The sequence below is a fragment of the Geotrypetes seraphini genome, chromosome 6, assembly GCF_902459505.1.
Source record: "Geotrypetes seraphini chromosome 6, aGeoSer1.1, whole genome shotgun sequence".
In the NCBI taxonomy this organism is placed as follows: Eukaryota; Metazoa; Chordata; class Amphibia; order Gymnophiona; family Dermophiidae; genus Geotrypetes; species Geotrypetes seraphini.
Window position 1 is genome coordinate 237,468,081 of NC_047089.1, and position 24,272 is coordinate 237,492,352.

Consider the following 24,272-nt stretch of genomic DNA (forward strand, 5'->3'; position numbering starts at 1 on the left):
TCTATCAGTAGGTCATTCCTATACTTTTATTTTAAAAAATATATATTAAAAATAATAACACAGCCAAGTTTTAGCACATAACTGCATTGGTAAAATCCCAAGCATTAGAAACATTCCATGCTGATGTGCGAGAAACGTCGTCAAAGGTGGAGCACACCAATTTCTTGTTTCTAGCAGGTCATATAGGAGATGTTGATAGGAACTGAGGTGCTCTGAAGGTATATATTGTTCATAAAGAGATCTTTTTGGATAAGTGACTTCACGTAAAATGTCATATAAAAGTTGAGTTCAATATTCTTCTGGCCAGCATGGAACTCTGGATCACAGTGTGTACAAAATTACGGAGAGATGTACCTGCTATCCCAGGTGGAGTGCTTGCATAAGTTCTGGAACTGTGTGCCTTTTTCAAAGCAGACTCCACAACTAAGGACTGTTGTTGTAATTGAGGCCCATCAAAGCCTGGGCAGGATTGGATTCTATACAAAGTATCGAGCTTGTGTGGAGCTACTGAGACAGAGAGCGGTGTTTTCCAGTTTTTAAATACAGCCTCTTTCATTAAGGTATGGAGAAGTACCTTTATGCAGTGCTTAGGCCACGCCTTGTAGTCCAAAGTGTCTCCATCAGCTCTGCTTGAGGCTGTTTATGATTCTATATTTATTGGAAGTGCTTGCCCTATTCAGCTGATAAATTTAGTAGAAGACAGACTTTTGGTGGGGACCTTCTGTGAGGAGGTGGAGGAGTTGGATCTGAAGCTACGAGGTGCTACCCAAAAGTTTGTGGAATGTGAACAGCATGTGCGGACTGGATATAGTATGCCCTTCCTCAACTAGCAGTATGCTTTGTGAATCAGTGTGCCAACGGGCGTGCAGCTGAATGGTCGCGTTATTTTCTTCTGTGTGATTTTGTAAGGTTGTGTTTTAGTGACTCAGCGGATTTCAATATGACAGATTTTACTGAGCAAAGAATCTGCATCAAATTTTGTTTCAAACTTTAAAAAACTGCTGCAGAAGCCCATCGTATGCTCCAGGAAGCTTTTGGAAATAATGTTATGTGCCAAAGCAAAACCTTTCTTTGGTACAAACGTTTCAAGGACGGACAAACATCTGTCCACAATGATGACTATTCTGGATATCCGTCAACAAGCACAACATCGGAAACCAGATCGTAGGCATACAATCCACAATGTTTGTGAGATAGTAGGACAGTCATACAGGACAGTTCAACAAACTTTGTCAGACGAATTGAACATGAGATGCATTTCTGCGAAATTTGTGCCAAGACTGCTAACAGAAGGCCCATCGTGTTTCTGTCTGTTCGAAACTCAAACAAGTCAGAGACGACCCCAACTTCAACTCCTGTATCATAACTGGTGATGAATCATGGGTTTATGGTTATGATATGTTTCATAAGGTTTAGTTTTTTGTTTGTTTTGTTACCCCCTTAATTTTGTAATTTTACTGATATGTTCATCGCTTAGAATTTTGATTAAGCGATCAATCAAATTTATAATAAACTTGAAACTAAGCAGCAGTCATCGCAGTGAAATCGCCACAATCACTGTGGCTGAAAAAAGCACGTCAAGTGCGCAGCCATGTCAAGTTGATGTTGATCGTTTTTTGTTTTTTACATTCATGGGTTTGTTCACAAGGAATTCTTACCTCCAGGTCAAACCGTCAATGGTCAGTTTTACTGTGAGATATTTGAAGTGGTTGAGTGAGAGCATTCGGCATAAACGCCCAGACAAGTGGAAAAACAAAAATTGGTTGCTACACCATGACAACACACCTGCTCACACATCACTCGTTGTTCGACAATTCCTGACTTCCAGAAACATTACAGCAATTACACACCGTCCCTATTCACCTGACCTTGCACCCTATGATTTTTTCCTATTCTTCAAAATGAAATTACAACTGAAAGGGTGCTGTTTTAACATGATTGAATATATCCAGGAAGAATCGTAGGAGGTCCTCAAGGCACTCACCCAAGATGACTTCCATAGATGCATGGACTCATGGGAAAAACACTGGGATTGCTGTATAAATTCTCAAGGGGACTACAGTAAATACTCAATTAAATGTATCAATTTTGTTATTGGGAGGGTTTATGAATATATGTAAATTTTGAAGATTTTTTAGATTTATGTGTTTAATTATATGTTAATAATAATGATTAAATTAATTTATGAGCTAAAATACAGTTTTAGGGTAATTATGTATTAAATTTCTTGTATTTATATTGTGCAGTGCTCCCTGTTGGAACCCTTGAGAAAGCCTGTTTAGGCGAAATGGGTCCCGTCGGGCATACAATTGTTGGGGCAAGCAATGTATACTGCAATAAAGGATAAGTAAACCATGATTGACAAGTTGGTGATTATTTGAATGACACTGGCATCACAAAGAAGAATTTATTTATAGACTGAGCAAATTTTGCCTTTTTTGATATTTGGTGCTTTACCCTTATGAGTGAGGGAGTTTTTGTACTGTGGAGTTTTCCAATTTACCTCACTTTCTGTCTTCAGCAATTTTTGTCTTAGTGACTACAGTAAACCCCCATGAATTTGCGGTTCACGAATCGTGGATTCAATCATTTGTGGTATTTTCTGACTGCCTCTTCCGGAAACTAAAGTCAGGCTACACCAATCAGGAGCTGCTTTGATGCGCCAGATAGCATGTCAAAGCAGCTCCTGATTGGTGTAGCCTGACTTTAGTTCCTGGAAGAGGTGGTCAGAAAATACTAAGAACAATCAGCTTTTTTTTTCAGCACCCGCCACTGTCCCTGCAGTCCTCTCCTGCCTCTGATCCGCTCCTAAACCGCATTCACGTTTTTTTGAAATTCACGGGTGTTCATAGAATGGAATCCCCAAGAATTTCGGGGGAGTACTGTACTTCGAAGGAGACGGTGGAAACTAGGAGTTTCGGTAAGCAATTTTTTTAACAATTGAATTCCCTGAACTTTTGGGTAGCACCTCATATACCATAGGACTCCTCTGCAGATAAGTCTAGATAATCAGAACCTCGATAAGTTTGAATCATAGTCTTCAAGGTCAGGTTTTGCGGATGGAGAGCGCTGAGGTGAGTGTCGCGAATGTGATGAAGAGGTGTGTTCTCTGGAAGATCAGGTATGTTTCCTCATTTGGTATCCTCAACACTTTGGTGTTCAAGAATGGTCTTTGGGCATTGCTCGGCCTAGGCTGAGACTGGGTGTCAAAGCAGGCATTTGCACAGAGTGCGACTGTAGCATCCCAGATAGCTCCTTCTGCAACTGCTCAGAGATGACACCAGTATCGAAGTTCACAAGAGTACAGTGGGTGCATGTTGCATCGGGTGTCGAGGCACGCTTCAGAGAAGACACCAATTGCAACAATGATGATCTGTTCTTAGTGCATCGATGGTGAAGATGCCCAAGATGATGCCGAAACATGCCTGGAGGGGGAAACATGTTTATGCTTTTTAGCTTTCTTATGAGGTTCCCCCGAGGAAGGCAGCATCAATGAAGCAGAAGTGGAATGGGGGTGTCAATGCCATCAGTGCTGGTGTTGGAGTTTGTTTAAAAAATTTATATTCCGCACATCCTACAATTCTACACGGATTACTATAAAACATCCAAAATTATAAAAATACAGGTAACATTTAGCCATACTCTAATAACATATGAAAAACAAACAACTTAACATAAAAAAAATAAAATGTCCCAGCAGCATGACAAATTCTCACACTCCCCTATCTTAATTAAGAACCAACTCTGAGCAAATCACTGACTGCTATAAGTACAAACAAATAGAAAAGTTTTAAGTTGCTTCTTAAAGCATAACACAGAAAAACCTGTCAGAGTTCCAAAGGAAGCTTATACCAAAAAATAGGGCTCTGCACAGAAAACATCATCCTACAATAACTCGAGAGCCTCACTGCAGACAAGGAAGGTACATCAAGGCAACACTTATCCTTTGAGTGTAAATTCCGTGCCAGCTGATAAGTATGTAACAACGAACGCACCAATTGGACCAGCATCGTTCAATAACATAAAATACTGAACAAAGAATCTTAAATTCTGTGTGCGCATTGATGGGCAACCAGTGCAACTCCTGTAAGACCAGAATTATGTGTTCAAATTGAGACACACCCGCCACAATCCATGCAGTGGATGGAGTTGTTGAATGTTGAGTGTCAGTGTCTCCAGCCATTCTTGATGTACAGTAAGCTGACACAAAAAGCTTTTCATACTGCAACTTCCTGGTTTTAAGCGACCTCTTCTGCAATTTAGAGAAGTGATCAGGGTCTTGGTGATCAGGATCTAGGTACTGGACACTCCAGTTATGGGGGCCTGAAATGGTCCCATGGCACCGAGTGCACTACTTGAAGCCGCTAGAAGCTTTGGACATCGAAAGAAAAACCACTGATGTGAGGTCAAAGGACACTATGGTCCATGGAAGTCAAGTAGATAGTCACCCCCCCCAAAATGTCAATGCTATCAGCCAGTCAGGTTTTCAGGATAGCCCTAATGAATATGCATGTGACAGATTTGCATGCCTGCCACCTCCATTACATGCAAATCTCTCTTATGCATATTCATTAGGGCTAATCCCGAACAACCTGACTGGCTGGTGGTCCTCCAGGATAGGGTTGGGAACCACTGGCTTAAGAGAAATTTTAAGGAACAGCTTCTCAGCTCATCAAAAAACTGAGAATGGATGGTCCCAGAAGTGACTACTTCTGGAATTTAGAGCAGTGTGTACAGGAAATGTCTCGGTGATCAGGACCTAAGTACTGGACACTCTAGTTATGTGGGCCTGAAATGGTCCCGTGGCACCGAGTGCACTACTTGAAGCTGCTAAGAGCCTTGGACATCGAAAGAAAACCCACTGACATGAGGTCAAAGGTCCGTGGAAGTTGAGTAGATGGTAACTCCCCAAAAATGTCAATGCTACCAGCCAGTCAGGTTTTCAGGATACATCATGACTCAGCCCCCCAGCCTTCAACTTATCTTATCCTACCACCACCCATTCTACACATTTACTAAATTGAGCTGCCTATGCAACTACTCACGCCCCTCCTAGCTATCACTCTTATGATCATCATGTAGTGGCCCATCCCAGTCAAATCAGGTTTAGGAAAATACGGACACCAAAAACGCCACTGACAAACAGATCCCGCCACCTCATACTAGTCTCCCTTTCTCCCCAACACCCAAACCAAAAACCCTTCACACATTGCCCTTGTGAAAGCGAGATCAGTAAACAACAAAGACATCATCATGAATGACCTACTCTCTGTTAATAAATGGGATATTCTATTAACTGGAGCCTGGCTACAAGATAACGATGGAGTGTCACTGGGAATGCTATGTCCCCTCGGATACCAAGCGCTACAATGCTCCCAACCTGACAAAAGAGGAGGAGAAGTAGCAGTCATCATAAAATCAGACCTCAAACCAAAGGCAACAGATTTAATCACCTTAAATGTGCTTGATTGCCTTAGTTTCACCATTGGCTATAACAAAGACCCTGCCTTTGCCCTGATCTACAGAGCAACCCCTCCCCCATGGCCACACTAGAAGATCTAATACCCTTCTTAAACAAACTCAATCTCCCAAAAACAGATCATTATTCTAGGAGATTTTAATTTCTCAGACTATCCAAATGTGATGGGATCCTACAGCAGATTTCCCGGAGACATTTGAAGACCTCAGTTTCCAACAAATCTCTTCTCCCACACACTCAATCTAATCTTCATGCAAGAAAGCCAACTCCATAAGGCTAGGAGCTGTATTACAGCCAGAGCCTTGAAGTCGCGTTGGGTTGCCGACTAAAAAAGTTTCCTCCGATGCAACCGGAAACAGGAAGTTGCGTCAGAGGAGACTTTTTCCAGTGTGCAACGCGACTTGACTTCAAGGCTCCGGCTGTAATACAGCTCCTAACCTTATAGAAAACGCGCATTTTAACAAGAAAAGGTAAGGGAAAAGAAGGGAGGGAGGGCTGCCGCTCGTTCACCGCGCGTTCCAGATGGTTCACCACCCCGTGCTACCATTCACCGCCCCACGGGGCAGTGAATTGCCTTGTCCCCGAACTTGTGGTGACCATTTTTTTTGGTCACCGTTTTGGCGGGTTACCTGCAGCTAAACGCGGCTAGCCGCGGGTAACCGCCACCGTGTCATTCTCTACTTCCCAATCCACCCTCTCCCTGGTTCACCAATCAGCTAAGAACCAAAAAAAGACAGCTGAAAAGAGCCGAAAGAAAATGGTGCAAAACAAAACACCCCATCGATAAGACAAAGCGGAAAAAACTACATGAACATCCTTGATGCAAAACAAACTTACTACTCCCAGAAACTACTAAAGTCTCCAAACAGATCAAGAAACCTATTTTTGCTGACAAAGATTTTTCACCTCATCCGAAGAAAACAATCAACTCCTAAACACCAACCTGGACAGTGAGAAACTCTCTACCTTCTTCACAGACAAAAATCAATAAAATACGCTCAAACCTAGACTCCTCTACCTTATATCGACCCCTCCCCACCAAAACACCACCAACAATAATAGAAACCCTAACCAGCTACGATATCATCTCCCATGAAGAACACAGCAGAATTGAAGACATAATCTCCTTAAACTCCATCTTGGACCCCTAGCCATTGCATCTCCTAATGTCAGTCAAAGACTCCTTTATAAACTCTATCCTTCTACTCATCAACACCTTGCTACATACAGGACAAGTGCCTGAAAATTGGAAATCAGCAATCATAAGGTGATCCTAAAAAAACATTCCTAAACCCAAACACACCAACCAACTTCAGGCCTGTCTCCAACCTGCCCTACATATCTAAGATACTGGAAAAGGCAGCACTAACCCAGCTACAAACATTCATCAACAAGCAGGAGGCCCTTTCCACATTCCAGTCAGGCTTTAGAAAACAGCAAATCCTGGCAATTCCTGGATAAGGAAATGACATCCTATCTGTCTTGCTTGACCTGAGTGCAGCTTTTGATACCATTGATCACTCTATTCTCCTCGCTTGCCTTGCAGAAATTGGTGTAGTACTGTGAAACAGCACTACACTGGTTCCAATCCTTTCTGAGCCAAAGAGTACTATTCGGCACTAATCTATCCAAACCAAAACAAATCAAATATGGAGTACTACAGGGGTCCCTATTATTTCCTCTTCTTTTCAATCTCTACATCAAACCAGTCCTTGACATAGCCCAAAAATACCAAAACAAAATCCACTTCTTCGCTGACGATATTCAACTATACCTATCACTAGGCACAAATCACAACACCCAGACCACAACCCTGCACAATTGCTTATCTGAAATTAAACATTAGATGACCTTGAACAAACTTCAACTGAACGCCTCCAACACTGAACTACTATGTATTAGGAAAGAATAATGCTCCTACACCCGCCCTTCCCTAACCTGGGAATCAACTACCTTGATGGCAAAAGACAAAGTATGAAGCTTAGAAATAACTCTCGACTCAAACCTATCACTCTCCAAACACAACTCACAAGTAGTTTCTTTATCCTTCTACTACCTCTACCAGCTCCGAAAGATAAGAAATTACTTCATAGACCAAGACTTTACCCAACTACACTATGCCTTTGTCCTTACATGCCTGGATTACTGCAACGCTTTATTCAAAGGTCTTACAGCAAAAAACACCAAACGACTACAGCAAGTTCACAATGCAGCAATAAGACTACTGAAAAACCTACAAGCCCAGCACTGATATAGGTCCTCTGGCAGCCCATAACCAAATGTTACATTTTCAAAGGCCTAGTGTTGGCATATAAATTTCTATACAACATGACACCCAAATACTTCTCAAACTCTCTCTCTACACCTTAAAGAGAATGCTACACTCCCAAGATGAAATACGCCTACATACACCATCAGGACAGTCCCTCCAGTCAGCCTGGAAACGATCCTATTTCCATTTTTTATCAAACCTCTGAACAGCCTATCTCATATCAGAGCCCCTAAAGGACTTCTTAACTAGAAAAGCTGTAAAAACCTACCTTTTTGTCTGGTCACTCCCTCAACCCTTTACCATCATCAGTAAGTAATCCTATATGAAGTTGTGTTGCAACACACTGTATGTAAACACTATATTATAACACTATGAATATAAACTGTAACCCGTTCTGAGCTCTTTGGGGAGGACCAGATATAAATCTAAATAAAGTGTTTTAAGACCCGATAATACAAGTCTATCAAGATAATGTAATTACCTTTTGAAGAATTATTATTCATTCATACCATCACCACAAGTTCATGAACAGTTTACTAACCTCACAGATACTACAGTAATGAGCAGGCTCATTCTTTGTTCGTCCATGCCACAATATTTCTTTTCCCGTAGAAATAAGAGCTTCCCTCAGTGTCTGACACTGCTTCAACGTTCTCAACAAACAATACCTATGAAAGAGAAAATTAAAATTATAAAACTGGAAAACTGCATCTTATTATTTTTCCTCTGTTGCTAGCAGACACTAGTCTAGAAACGTGAATACTCTCCTACTGTAGATATTTCTGCTTGTGTTTAAATTGGAAACATTATGAGAAATCATCCTTAAAAGATGAAATATCGTAAATATCATCACAATGAAACAAAATAGTTATTAACTATCCACTAATGGTTATTCAAGCAAATTAAAAATATATATAATTATCAAGCATGGAAAAGTTTTTCTCTGAACCAGGGTTTTAGTAATGCAAATTTAGAATTTTTTTTAAAAAAAGACACTTTGTAATTAATGCAATAATACTCTTAACCCACAACAGTTCTATAGAAAAAACTCTTAATTCAAGAAAGCATGGGACAGGCATGTGGGATCTCTTAGGGAGAGAAGATAATGGATGCTGTGTATGGGCAGACTGGATAGGCCATTTGGCCTTTATCTGCCATCATGTTTCCATATAGGCAGCAAACTGAAGTAAAATGTATTCTTAACTTCTGGAGATTAATTTAACCACATCTGTTTGTCCTAAAGCAAAGAGAATATCTCACTCAAATTTGTTATTAAATTACTGATTACTACTCGAAAGGGTCCAGAGAAGAGCGACTAAAATGGTTAAGGGGCTGGAGGAGTTTCCGTACAGTGAAAGATCAGAGAAACTGGGCCTTTTCTCTCTCGAACAGAGGAGATTGAGAGGGGACATGATTGAAACATTCAAGGTACTGAAGGAAATAGACTTAGTAGATAAGGACAGGTTGTTCACCTTCTCCAAGGTAGGGAGAACGAGAGGACACTCTCTAAAATTGAAAGGGGATAGAATCCGTACAAATGTAAGGAAGTTCTTCTTCACCCAGACAGTGGTAGAAAACTGGAACGCTCTTCCGGAGTCTGTCATAGGGGAAAACACCCTCCAGGGATTCAAGACAAAGTTAGACAAATTCCTGCTGAATCAGAATGTAGGGCTAATCTCAGGGTGCTGGTCTTTGAGCGGACTGCTGGGCATGATGGACCACTAGGTCTGACCCAGCAGCGGCAATTCTTATATTTGATTATGTACTTCTACAGCTACTGAACTCAAGAAGCAGGTCTTTTAAAAAATATGATTTTGAATGCTACTAAAAGAAAGAATGAAGACATATATAACCCACAGTGGAGCTATTAGTTGGTACCATCCTATCTTCACCTACCCCAACTCCCCACCTACTGGATTTTTATCTCCCATTCACCCTCAGCTAAATGATTCTTGAGAAAAATCTCTATACACAAACAAGGGCCAATAAAGCAAACACAAACTGAAATTTTTTGCCCCGTGTCCATCCCTGAGAACTATCACCAGTATTCTAGCACCCCACCTGATATGTAGGTTTCCTTCTTCTCACATCTGGGTTAGGCCTCTATGATGTCACAAAGCCTGAACCATCTTTTGCAAGAAGAGAAAAGAAGAAATCATCTTTGCTGCCTGCCAGGTGCATTCTGGACTTGTTTACAAGAACTCTGTGTTGCTTCGGTCAAGGACATCTGCCCAGTTCAGCTCCTGAGAAAGTTGTAGGAGGAATTAGCTTCCATGATCGGTATGTGTCTCTCTGTTATCTACTGAGGCACCTCTCTGGAAGGTGGTACACGAAGATACAGAATGGCTACTAATTGGTGAAAGATTACTAATTGGGATTGTTTCTGGATTGGTCAGAAGGAGATCATCTGATGAGAACTAAGAAGAAGGTATCTAATTATTATTATTCTGTGCTGAGGTGTGAGGGAACTTGCATCTTAACATAGTTTCTCTGTACACCTTCTATAATAATTAAGACCTGATAAGTACCTCTTGTGACTTAGCTCTCAGTCTGAGGAGAGTGAAACCAAAGAACTGATTTTGACATAGATCTGGATTCCTGCACATAAGGAAACTGTTGCAGACATAATTTACAGCTTTTCCAGTGGCTGATGGACTGTTCCTAATCAGAAGAATTTCCACATCGGCTAAGCGGAGGAAAGAAACGTATTCCTTCTCTCCGATTTTGCTGAGGCCTGATCTAAGTGGTGAAAAAGCAATGTTACTTACCGTAACAGTTGTTATCCAGGGACAGCAGGCAGCTATTCTCACTAGTGGGTGATGTCATCAGACAGAGCCCGATACGGACGTCTCACAAGCACGTGTTGCTTGTAGAAACTTAAAAGTTTCGAGATGCCCGCACCGCGCATGCGCCGGTGCCTTCCCGCCCGGAGAACCGGGCGTGTCTCCTCAGTTCAGGTAGCTAGCCTGAGAAGCCAACCCAGGGGAGGTGGGTGGGACGTGAGAATAGCTGCCTGCTGTCCCTGGATAACAACTGTTACGGTAAGTAACATTGCTTTATCCCAGGACAAGCAGGCAGGTATTCTCACTAGTGGGTGACCTCCAAGCTAACCTCAGTGGGATGGAGGGGGAGTTGGCGACTTAAGAGAATACATTTTTCAACACTGTTTGGCCAAACTGTCCATCCCGTCTGGAGAAAGTATCCAGACAATAATGTGAGGTGAAGGTGTGAACCGAGGACCAAGTGGCAGCCTTACAAATCTCCTCAATTGGTGTTGATCTGAGGAATGCTACTGAGGTTGCCATTGCTCTGACCTTATGGGCTGTGACCTTACAAGGAAGTGATAATCCAGCCTGGGCATAGCAGAAAGAGATACGAGCCGCCATCCAGTTAGAGATGGTGCGCTTTGATACGGGTCTTCCCAACTTATTAGGATCGAAGGAGACAAAAAGTTGGGGGGTGGTTCTGTGTGGCTTGGTACGATCCAGGTAGAAAGCCAAAGCACGTTTACAGTCTAGAGTGTGAAGGGCCGATTCTCCGTGGTGAGAATGGGGCTTAGGAAAGAATACTGGAAGTACGATGGATTGGTTGAGGTGAAATTCGGAGACCACTTTAGGCAGGAATTTCGGGTGAGTGCGGAGGACCACCTTGTCGTGATGAAATACTGTGAATGGTGGGTCCGCCATCAATGCCTGGAGTTCGCTGACTCTGCGAGCAGACGTAAGGGCTACAAGAAAAAGCACTTTCCAGGTGAGATACTTAAGAGGAGCCCTGTTGAGTGGTTCAAACGGGGGCTTCATGAGATGGGAAAGGACTACATTGAGATCCCAAACTACTGGGGGTGGTTTGAGAGGAGGGTTAACATGAAAGAGCCCTTTCATAAATCTGGCGACCACCGGATGGGCCGAGAGGGGTTTCCCTTGTAGAGGCTGGTGGAAAGCTGCAATAGCGCTCAGGTGGACTCGTATGGATGTAGACTTGAGCCCAGATTGAGATAGGTGTAGGAGATAGTCCAGCACGGAGGATAAGGAAGCTCGCTGAGGTTCCTTTGATTTAGAAACACACCATGAGGAGAATCTAGTCCATTTCTGGGAGTAGCATTGCCGAGTGGCGGGCTTCCTGGAAGCCTCCAAGATCTCCCTCACTTCTTGTGAGAATTGGTGAGGGGTTACGTTGAGAGGAACCAAGCTGTCAGGTGGAGAGACTGCAGGTTGGGATGAAGCAGTGATCCTTGATGTTGAGTAAGTAGTGAAGGAAACACTGGAAGTGGTACAGGTTCCCTGCTGCTGAGTTGAAGTAGAAGGGAGAACCAAGGTTGTCTGGGCCACCGAGGAGCTATTAGAATCATGGTGGCCTGTTCGAGTTTCAGCTTGACCAGAGTCTTCTGGATCAGCGGGAATGGTGGGAACGCATATAGAAATCGTTTCCCCCAGTCCAGTAGAAAAGCATCTGCCTCGAGGCGATGAGGAGTGTAGATCCTGGAGCAAAACTGAGGCAGTTTGGAGTTGTGGGGAGCCGCAAAGAGGTCTATCTGAGGCGTCCCCCACTGTGTGAAGATTTGGTGAAGGGGGCTGGAATGGAGAGTCCATTCGTGAGGTTGTAGAAGACGACTTAGGTTGTCTGCTAAGACGTTGTTCTTCCCCTGAATGTAGACAGCTCTGAGGAAGGCGTTGTGGCGAACCGCCCAGTCCCAGATTCGTAGAGCTTCCTGGCAAAGGAGGGCTGAGCCCGTGCCTCCTTGCTTGTTGATATAATACATGGCGGCCTGATTGTCTGTGCGAATGAGGATCACCATGTTGTGAAGTAGGTGTTGGAAAGCTTGGAGAGCATTGAAGATGGCTCTGAGCTCCAGTAGATTGATTTGATGTAGTCTGTCCGCACTGGTCCAGAATCCTTGGGTGCGGAGACCATCCAGGTGGGTCCCCCATGCATAGTTCGACGAATCGGTTGTGAGAACTTTCTGATGGGGGGGAGAGTGCAACAGCAAGCCTCTGGATAGATTCGAAGAGGTCATCCACCAAAGTAGAGACTGCCGAAGAGCAGGTGTGACTGCGATGTGTTTGGTTAGTGGATCGGACGCCTGATTCCACTGTGATGCCAGGGTCCACTGGGGGATTCTGAGATGGAGTCTGGCAAAGGGTGTCACATGTACTGTGGAGGCCATGTGGCCCAGGAGCACCATCAGTTGTCTCGCCGGTAGAGTTTGGCGAGTAGACACCGACTGGCAGAGATGAAGAAGAGCCTCCATGCGTTGAAGAGGCAGGAATGCTCGGAGTCGACTGGTGTCCAGGACTGCCCCGATGAAGGGGAGGGACTGGGTGGGTTGTAGGTGAGACTTGGAAAAGTTGATCTCGAAGCCCAAGTTCTGGAGGAGGTAGGTTGTAGCCGAGACCGCCGAAGTGACCTCTGGGGCTGACTGGGCCTTGATGAGCCAGTCGTCGAGGTATGGGAACACCTGTAGACCCCTGTCCCGGAGTGCCGCGGCCACTACCACCAGGCACTTTGTGAAGACTCTGGGGGATGAAGAGAGGCCGAATGGTAGCACTCGATACTGTAGATGCAGATTTCCCACCCGAAATCTGAGGAACTTTCGGGAGGCCGGGTGAATGGGGATGTGAGTGTAGGCCTCCTTGAGATCCAGGGAGCATAACCAGTCGTTCTGCTCGAGGAGGGGGTATAGAGAAGCCAGAGTCAGCATACGAAACTTCTCTTTGACCAGAAACTTGTTGAGGGCCCGAAGGTCCAGAATGGGTCGCAGGTCGCCCGTTTTCTTCGGGACGAGGAAGTACCGGGAGTAAAACCCTCGGTTCAATTGGTCTGACGGGACCGGCTCGACGGCCCGAAGCTGAAGTAAGGTTTGGACTTCCTGAAGAAGAAGGGCGGTCTGTGTCGAGCTTGAAGGATACTCTCTTGTAGGATGGTCCGGGGGGACCCGATGGAAGTGAAGAGAGTATCCGTCTCTTATGATGGTAAGGACCCATAGGTCCGTGGTTATGGCCTCCCATCGATGGTAGAAAAGATGGAGGCGGCCCCCTATGGGAGAGGTTGAGGGGTGCAGAACGGTGTCGGTTATGCTCCCCGGAAGGGAGTCAAAAGGGCTGGGTAGCCTTAGGTGCAGCCGGTGGCTGGGGTTTTTGCTGAGACTTCTGGGGAGGTTGTCTCTTCGCAGGTTGTCTCGCAGCAGGCGTTTGTCGGGGCATGTAACGCCGCTGGTAAATCAGGGGTGGCCTGGAAGGTCGAGACTGTTGAGGTTTGGGTTTGGGCCGCAGGATGGATTGAAAGGATTTTTCGTGATCCGACAGCTTCTTGGTAACAGTTTCGATAGACTCATCGAACAGATCAGCTCCTGCACATGGTACGTTGGCGAGTCTGTCTTGGAGGTTGGGATCCATATCGATTGTACGGAGCCATGCCAGGCGGCGCATGGCTACTGCGCTTGCGGCAGCACGTGCCGAGAGTTCGAATGCATCGAAGGAGGATTGCATCAGCTGGAGGCGTAACTGGGAGAGGGAGGCTACCACTTCCTCGAACTCGAATCGAGCTTGGGTGTCTATGAAAGGAGTGAACTTGCGGAGTACCGGCAAGAACAACTCCAGGTAGGAAGAGAAGAAGAAATTGTAGTTCAGTACCCGTGACGCCATCATGGAGTTTTGGAAGAATTTTCTACCAAATTTGTCCATCGTTCTCCCCTCTCGGCCCGGCGGTACGGAGGCGTAGACCTGAGAGGGATGAGAGCGTTTAAGAGAGGACTCGACCAGTAGGGATTGGTGAGAGAGTTGAGGGCCTTCGAACCCTTTATGGTGCACGATGCGGTATCGAGCATCGAGTTTGCTGGGAATCGCCGGTATGGAGTACGGTGTTTCGAAACACTGCATGAAGGTCTGATCCAGCAATTTATGCAGAGGGAGCCGAAGCGACTCCGTTCGAGGGTTAGGTAAATGCATGGTGTCCAGATACTCTTTGGAGTATCGGGAGCCCGTGTCAAGAGTCACATCCAGATCATCCGCCATTTGTCGGAGGAATGATGAGAAAGACAATTGATCCGCCAGCGTCGGTTTGTGAGACGGGCTGGAGGAGGAAGAGGCCTCCGGGTCCATGGACATCGGGGAATGGCAAGGAGAGTCGGGTACGGGTGTTTCCTCGTACTCCGGTCCCTCCGGTGGGGATACCTCTGATGAGGGGTATCCCATACGTTGCAGTTTTTTCTGCGGTGACACCTCCGAGTGGCGTGAAGAGTGCCAGGATGAGTGTCTGGATCGATGTCCCTCTCGGTGGCGGGACGGAGATCGGGATCGTCTGTGCATCGCATGGTCTCCCGAGGCCCCCAAGTGATGGATAGGGCTGGAAGCGGTGGATCGTAACAGGGGTTGCGATGCAGGTTCTTGCGATGCTACCCAAGTCTGGTAAGGAGTGCGGAAGAACTCTTCCTGACTATGCCCAGGGCTTTGATTATCGATCGGAGGTCTGGTCCCATGTTGGCGCGGAGGCGTAATGGGCTCTAATGGCGGCATATCAGTAAGCGAGGCTTGCCGCATGGGCATCGCCGCCCTCCCCCGTTCGTCCTCGTCGGTTGTCGAGGTCGAACGGCGTGGGGGAGGGGGAGGGGGCGGACCGCCCCTTTGGACCGGTACCGGGAGGTCACCCTGTATGGCAGCGATGAGCCCGGGTCCGATGGTCTGCATGAGCTCAACGAATTGAGCTTCCAGCATGGACCGTAGCGAAGCCGATAAGGAGGGATCCGCACCGAAAGGGGGTCCTCCTGCACGGACATCGCGCTCCTTCGAGGTCGAGTGCTTCTGCTTGGTAGCTTTCGGCACTTTGATGACCACTGGTGGTACTGTGGAAGGAAGAGGTACCTGAACCGAGGAGACCGGGGCAGGCACCGACGTCGAGCTCGTGGATGGTGTCGGGATGAACGATGCCGGTTTCACCACACTCGATGCCGGAGGGGTCGATACCGGTTTCACACGAACCGGGGAGGTATCAGATGAAGTGGAAGCTGAAGGATCCTTGGCTGCGTCCATCTTGAACATCGACTCCCACAGTAGGCAACGCCGTTTGAATGAGCGTGCCGTAAGGGTAGAGCAAGGCCTGCACGATTTCGGAATGTGGTCAGGACCAAGACACTGCAAACAGCGTCGGTGCGGGTCCGTGAGTGAAATCGCGCGTTGGCACTTGCTGCACTTTTTAAACCCGGTGATTGGCCGGGACATAGGCCGGAAAATCTCCGCCGCGAGGTCGAAGCCAGTAGGCCTGAGCCACGTGGCCGGCCCGTTCGACCCACCGGAGGAAATAATCTTTTTTTTTTTTTACTGAAAAAGAAATGTACTACAATTAAAATAAAAGAAAGCGAAAAACGCGGACAAGGAAGGCAAATTTAACTGAATTCAGCTAGCGCGTGATGAAGTTGAACTTCTCAGCTCCGCAGAAAGAAAAGAACTGAGGAGACACGCCCGGCTCTCCGGGCGGGAAGGCACCGGCGCATGCGCGGTGCGGGCATCTCGAAACTTTTAAGTTTCTACAAGCAACACGTGCTTGTGAGACGTCCGTATCGGGCTCTGTCTGATGACATCACCCACTAGTGAGAATACCTGCCTGCTTGTCCTGGGATAATAAGGAATTATTTATCTTTTCAGCTGGGTAGATAAAATTCTATTGTTTGGGATAAGGTTAGTTGGGTCCCGTGGTGATAAGCTATATTTTTAGATTGTTGCTATTCAGGAATTATTATTATAAGGAATTACTTAGTGTGTAAGAATTACTATTTGCTCATTTACTTAGGGATTATTGTGTAATAATTATGTAATGAGATATATGTATGTACAGACATTGTGAACAAAATTAGTTATTATTTACTGCTGGCTTGTGAATTATATTTTTCTATTTCTATAATAAAATATTTCATATAGCCCTGGTCTCTTTCTTAGTATAAACTGGCAAAATAACAGAATCCCTGGAAAGGTATTTATGGTTTCCCTAGCAACTAAGATACACGTGACTTGTTTCTGTTACGCTAATTAGTATACCCATAAATCTACCTACAGTACAGTGTCCAGTATGGCTCCAATGAACTGTAGGTTTTGAGAGGGCTGTAGCTGGGATTTTGGAAAAAGGATTGTAAAGATAATTTGATCGTCACAATATTTTATATGTCCCCTAACAAATGGAACCTAGCAAAAAAGGAACTCTATGAATTCCTCTTTACAAACTCGGTAGCCGGCACCTACAATTTTTTAGCCGGTGATGTTAACTTACACCTCGAGCAGGAAAAGAATTCCAACGTAACTGATCTACTTTCCTTCCTTACATCTCTAGGCTTTTCCAAACCACCTCCGACTAAAACCCATAAGAAAGATCACCACTTAGACATGATTACATTTATTTCCAATGTTTCAACTATCCCTAGTATAAGTTTTAAAGGTGAAATCTGAGCTAACACCCCTTGGTCGGACCACCTTCTATGTAATTTTGAATTATGCTGGATTAAATAACCCAAAAGGAAACCAAGGAACAAGCCCAAAGAGAAAACTATTTGGACAAGAGGACAACTGAACCCAGCAGAATTTTGGACGTACTATAGCTTAATATCTAAACTCAGACTTAGATCCAAATTTCATCCTAGGATGGAAAAATTTTAGCAATCAGGTTCTAACGATATTGCACCATTGAAAGTACGTAGAAAAAGACACTGTTTATCAGACAGATGGTATGATGCCGATCTAATGGTTTTAAAGCGAGAAGTATGTAAATTGGAAAGAATATGGTGTAAATCAGGGAAAGATAAGGACAGATTCATTTGGCGACTAAAAGTTAAAGAGTATAAAAGAATGATTAAAGAAAGGCATTGTAAACATTATTCCCAAACAATTAATTCTCCTATGTTGAATAGCAAAGAACTTTTCAGAATAGTCAATTCTCTGTTTGATATTGATCTACATAAACATTCTAACACATATCTCCCACCCTCTGCTGTAAAGTTAGCTGACTACTTTGCCACAAAAATTCATAATTTAAGATCATCTCTTGTAGGTACAAGCATAGACCTATCAATCAATCAGTTTGCCTTAGAAAATGAAGGTTCAACTGCTAATATGATCTGGAATCATTTCGAAAACCCAGATTGGAACCAATTTCTCAAGCTTTACTCTAAATATGCAAAATCCAAATGCCTACTAGACAACTGTCCACCGACTATCATGAAATCAGCTCCCCTCCCCTTAGAGAATGACATGGTGACAAAATTCATCACCGTCCCCGTGGATAACCGCGGGAAATAATCCCATGTCATTTTCTAGTGTCTATTTCAACCTCAGTCCTTCTACACCAGCATTCTTCAAAGCAAAGTTTGTGGGTCAGTGGTTGTGGCCATTCATACTCTGATTCTTCCCTCTCTCTTTAAAGAATGACATGAAGATGGTTTCCCGCGGTTATCCGCGGGGACGGGAACGGTGATGAATTTTGTCACCGTGTCATTCTCTACCTCCCCTTCAAAGCTGAACTTTTCAATTGGGTTTCTTTATGTATGTATACTGGTTATTTTCCGGTGGAACTTGGCCATATCCTTGTGATACCTATTATTAAAAACTCCAAGGAGTCAGTCTCTTCGACTGACAACTAAAGACCTATTGTCAACAAGCCATTTTTTCTTTTTTTTTAAATTTTTTATTTTTTATTAACAATTTCAACAAGATAAGATAAACTCTTGTACTGAGGAGAAGGGGAAAGCCGACAGTCGATCTGACCTCGACACATCGGACCAAAGTATCGGACAAGGATACTTAACCAGAAATTTGTAAAAGAGGGCTCGGGACTGAGAGGGAACTTTTGGGAAAAGGACACAAGGACGCAATGCAGGGAGCCAATGCACAAATGAACCTAGCAAGCAGGATTAAGAGAGAACAACAGGAGCCAGAGGATCATCCAAACATGGGGAAGCAGGCTGAGGACGACACAGACATACTGCAGGATGGGGAGGAACACAACAATACTCGGGGGCTGGCAACCCATGAGGAGGTTGGCAGGAGCGCCAAATCCCGAGGAGAACCAGCGAGAAAGGCAAACAACCAGGACTTAAATTGCCTATACACTAATGCTAGGAGCCTAAGAGCCAAAATGGGAGAACTAGAAGTCATAGCCGGTACAAGGGACCTGGACATAATCGGAGTCACAGAAACGTGGTGGACTGATGACAACAAATGGGATGTGGCCATACCAGGGTACAAACTCTACAGGAGAGACAGGACATACAAGAAGGGTGGAGGAATAGCGCTTTATATAAAGGACTACATACCTTCAACCAGGATGGAAACAACAGTAAGGGCGGACGACTTGGAATCACTATGGGTTAAGCTACCTGGAGGAACTGGAGCAGACATAAAATTGGGTCTGTACTATCGCCCACCTGGACAACCGGAAGCACTCGACCAGGACCTGGAGGCTGAGCTGAGGCAGGTATGCAAAAGCGGAAGCGTGATGGTGATGGAGGATTTCAACTACCCTGGGATAGACTGGAGTATTGGACACTCAAACTGCATGAGGGAGACCAAATTGCAGGAAACCACGAGGGACTGTTTCATGGAACAGCTGGTCACGGAACCAACACGGGGAGATGCCACTCTTGACCTAATCCTCAACGGGCTAGGGGGACCTGCAAAGGAGGTGGTGGTGCTAGGACCCCTAGGAAATAGCGATCACAACATGATCCAGTGCAAGCTGGAAATTGGATCATCAAAGGTGAAAAGAACCACAGCGATAGCACTCAACTTCAAAAAAGGAAATTATGATGGCATGAGGAAAATGGTGGGAAAGAAACTCAATGGCAACCCAAGGAAGATGGAGTCTGTTGAAAAAGCCTGGTCCCTACTCAAGGGCACGGTGCATGAGGCACAGAACCTGTACATCCCCAGATTCAGGAAGGGGTGCAAAAAAAAAAAAAAAAAATCGAACAAAAAGCCCAGCGTGGATAACAACTGCAGTGAAAAAGGTGATAAGTGACAAGAAAGCATCGTTCAAAAAATGGAAAAAGGACCAAACAAAGGACAACCAAAAGGAGCACAAAGAACACCAAAGGGAGTGTCACCGTGTGGTTAGGAAAGCTAAAAGAGAATATGAGGAGAGACTGGCGGGGGAAGCAACCAACTTCAAATCGTTCTTCAGATATGTGAAGGGGAAGCAACCGGCAAGGGAGGAAGTGGGGCCATTGGATGATGGAGACAAAAAGGGAGTGGTAAAGGAGGAAAAAGAGATAGCTGACAGGTTGAATAAGTTCTTCACGTCAGTCTTCACGAGGGAGGACACATTCAATATTCCGGAACCGGAGGACATCGTAAATGGGGATCGTGATGAAAAGCTGGTCCAACTAGAGGTAAGCCAAGAGGATGTCCTCAGGCAGATAGACAGACTAAATAGCGACAAATCGCCAGGTCCGGACGGCATTCACCCAAGGGTACTCAAGGAACTAAAGAACGAAATAGCAGAGCCACTTCGCCAAATATGTAACCTATCTTTAAAAACTGGAGAGATCCCGGAGGACTGGAAAATTGCAAATGTCACGCCCATCTTCAAGAAGGGTTCAAGGGGGGACCCGGGGAACTACAGGCCGGTGAGCTTGACCTCGGTCCCGGGAAAGATGATGGAAGCACTGATTAAGGACAGCATCTGTGAACACATAGAAAACAATGGACAGCTAAAGTCGAGTCAGCACGGCTTCTGCAAGGGTAGGTCATGCCTCACAAACTTATTGTACTTCTTTGAGGGGGTAAACAGCCAGGTGGATAAAGGGGAATCCATCGACATCATTTACCTTGACTTTCAAAAAGCCTTCGACAAGGTACCGCACAAAAGGCTGCTTAAAAAGCTGTGGAAACACGGAGTGCAAGGGGAGGTCCACCGATGGATCAAAAACTGGCTGGCAGGCAGGAAACAGAGGGTTGGAGTAAAGGGCCATTACTCAGACTGGCAATGGGTTACGAGCGGAGTTCCACAGGGGTCGGTGCTGGGAGCGCTCCTGTTCAATATATTTATTAATGACCTGGAGGTGGGAACAAACTGCGAAGTTATTAAATTTGCGGATGACACCAAACTCTACCGCAGGGTAGAAACCATGGAAGACTGCGAAGATCTGCAAAGGGACCTAACCACACTAGAAGAATGGGCCAAAAAGTGGCAAATGAGCTTTAACGTAGGGAAATGCAAGGTCATGCATGTAGGGAAAAAGAACCCGATGTTCAGCTACAAAATGGGGGGATCACTGCTAGGGGTAAGTAACCTTGAAAGAGACCTGGGAGTGATGGTAGACACAACCCTGAAGGCGTCGGCACAGTGCGCCACAGCCTCAAGAAAAGCAAACAAAATGTTGGGTATCATTAAGAAGGGTATCACGACCAGGACGAAGGAGGTCATCCTGCCACTGTATCGTGCAATGGTGCGCCCGCATCTGGAATACTGTGTCCAGGCCTGGTCGCCGTACCTCAAGAAGGATATGGCGGTACTTGAGGGAGTCCAGAGAAGAGCAACTAAACTGATAAAGGGTATGGAAAACCTCTCATATACTGACAGACTGAAAGAGCTGGGGCTGTTCTCCCTGGAAAAGCGGAGACTTAGAGGAGACATGATAGAAACCTTCAAGATCCTGAAGGGTATAGAAAGGGTAGACAGGGACAGATTTTTCAGATTATGGGGAACCACAAGTACAAGGGGGCACTCGGAGAAATTAAAAAGGGACAGGTTTAGAACAAATGCCAGAAAGTTCTTTTTCACCCAGAGGCTGTGATAGGCCGGAGCACGTTACAAGGCTTCAAAGAAGGTTTGGATAGGTTCCTAGAGGATAAAGGAATTGAGGGCTACAGATAGGAGTAGAGGTAGTTTTAGGGATAGTTTGGGACCACTGCTCAGGCAATGGGCCTGATTGGCTGCCGCGGGAGCGGACCGCTGGGCGAGATGGACCTCTGGTCTGCCTCAGCGGAGGCAACTTCTTATGTTCTTAAATACAGAAAGAAACTCAAATAATTAAAGAAATTTTCAATTAACATAAGAATTGCTATCTTCCTTAGACTCCCAGAGATGAAAGGGATGTTTCAAAGTCTAGCTCCTCGGCTTCTCCTCCAGACAAGAAAGCATCAGACACACCTCCGGACCCTTCCTGGGACCTCGAAGTTGTGGCAAACTCCAGAATACAGCGCTGGGCAGGGGAAGACGTTCTAACCATCGAGGGCATGGAATGAACGCTTCCTTTTCGTTTGGTTTGCAAAACTCTGCCTTGCTTGATCGGAGACGCCATCACTTGTCCACCACCATCTTAGATCCACCTCCTCTCCATACCACTTTTTCTTAAGCTAATGGAAGGACTGGTTAACATTGATCTCATGAAATATTTAGAGAAGTTCAGCATTCTACACGATTCTCAGTCTGGTTTTCGCACAAATTACAGTACGGAAATAGTCTTAGCTTCACTGACTGATTACCTCTTCCACTTGTTTTCCCTGGGAAAAAGCGCACTGGTACTTCAGTTCGACTTGAGCAGTGCCTTTGACCTTGTTGACCATGACATTCTGCTTAGATGCCTCGATTCTATTGGCATCTCTGGCAAGGTACTAAACTGGTTTACAGGCTTCTTAAAATAAATAAATAAAAAAATAAATCACACTTACCAGGTACACAGTGAAGGAACCTTCTCTCAATCTTGGTGTAATCCCTGTGGAGTTCCACAGGGCTCCCCTCTCTCCCCTTCACTATTCAATGTCTACATGGCATCATTGGGACACATGTTATCTGACTTAAAATTGAAATTGTATATATACGCAGATGACGCAAGAAACAGAACTCACTTCATCTGTCCTCACTAAGGTAAAACAATGGACAATTTAAATTAAAACTGAACTCAGAAAAAAATCTAGATTTTCTTGGCAAGTCCTAATTACAAGATAATGAATACCTCTTTGAGATTAAACAGGTTAGATTACCCAATCAATTCTACTACCAAAATCCTTGGAATCATCCTGGACCGATGCTTAACTTTTGAAGACCATACTAATGCTCAGGTTAAAAAAATGTTTTTTCACCCTATGGAAACTTCGTACCATCAAACACTATTTTGACTTCCTCTCTTTTCGACTGCTGGTTCAATCTCTGATCTTAAGCATCTTAGATTACTGCAATATTATATATTTGGGATCCTTTAAGAAAATCATCAAACGATTGAGTCATTCAGAATGCTGCCGTCCATCTCATTTATGGTCTCAAAAAATCAGATCACGTAAGCCCGTATTATAAAAAACTACACTGGCTGCCAATGAAAGCAAGGGTCATTTTCAAGTTTGCCTGCCTCTGCTTCAAAACCATATCTGGTTCATCCCCAATCTACCTGTCGCACCATTTTGAATTTCAAGGCACCACTTGCACACGTTGTGCCTATCTGTTTGCTTTTCCATCCTTGAAGGGCTGTGTCTACAAGAGATTCCTTGATAGATCACTATCATTCCAAGCAGGCAAATGGAATAAATTTCTAACCACCTTCATTTCAAATGCACCCTCCTACCAAACCTTCAGGAAATCAATTAAAACCTCTCTCTGATAAATTTCTCCGACTCCTTTCCTGCCTTGCTGTATCTTTGAAATGCTTCTGGACAAATCTTGACTACTCTTGGCATGCTAATGTAATTTGAAAATCCTTTTCTGTAACATCGCTGCGTGTCAAAGCAGGTCCTGATTGGTGAGGCCCGACTTTAGTACAGGAAGAGGCAGTCGGAGCATACAGCGAGCAATTTCCTTTACTTGCCGGCGTTCCGGCTGCCCTCTCCTGTCTCCCCTGCCTAAAAAACATATTTGCGGTTTTTCGACATTCGCGGGGGTCCTGGAACAGAATCCCCGCAAATATCAGGGGAGTACTGTAGTCCGTTGGGTCGCTACAATAACCCCGAGATGTTGAATCTTTAATGAGCCAGTCGTCCAAGTACAGGAAAACCTGGAGACCATGGCTGCGCAGAGCTGCCACCACTACTAGGCACTTGGTGAAAACTCTGGGAGAAGATGCCAGGCCGAAAGGCAGCACTCTGTATTGAAAATGATGATTTCCCACTTGAATTCTGAGAAACTTGCGAGAGGCTGGATGAATGGAAATGTGTCCAATATAGGTCACAGATCCCCCCTGTCTTAGTCATGACAAGGAAGTAACGGGAATAAAACCCCATGCTCTGCTGTTTCAGAGGAACTTCCTTGATGGCACGGAGACAAAGCAGAGCTTGTCTGATGGATTTGAAGGATACTCTCTTGGGGGAAGATCTTGTGGAACCTGAAGGAAGTGAAGAGAGTAACCTTCCCTGATTATTGTGAGGACCCAGAGGTCGGATGTAAAGAATTACCATCGATGATAAAAATGATGGAGACGACCTCCTATGGGAAGAGGAAAGGACAGAGGCAGAACGATTGAAGTTATGCTCTGTGTGAGATGGTCAAAAAGGCTGTTAGGCGCAGCAGGAGTCTGAGGTTTACGTTGACTATTTTGTTGCTGCTGTTGTTTCTTAG

The 24,272-nt window shown here is 45.0% G+C and overlaps 1 protein-coding gene across 4 annotated transcripts in view; it reads right to left on the reverse strand.

Annotated features, from left to right (window-relative positions):
• The window catches only part of KDM6A (lysine demethylase 6A), a 547,501-nt gene that overhangs the window by 39,833 nt on the left and 483,396 nt on the right, over nucleotides 1-24,272 (reverse strand). For all 4 annotated transcript variants that reach the window (XM_033949775.1, XM_033949774.1, XM_033949772.1 and 1 more), the window contains one exon: nucleotides 8,293-8,419. In XM_033949775.1, coding sequence (XP_033805666.1) covers nucleotides 8,293-8,419 — 127 coding nt within the window. The remainder of the gene's footprint in view (nucleotides 1-8,292; nucleotides 8,420-24,272) is intronic.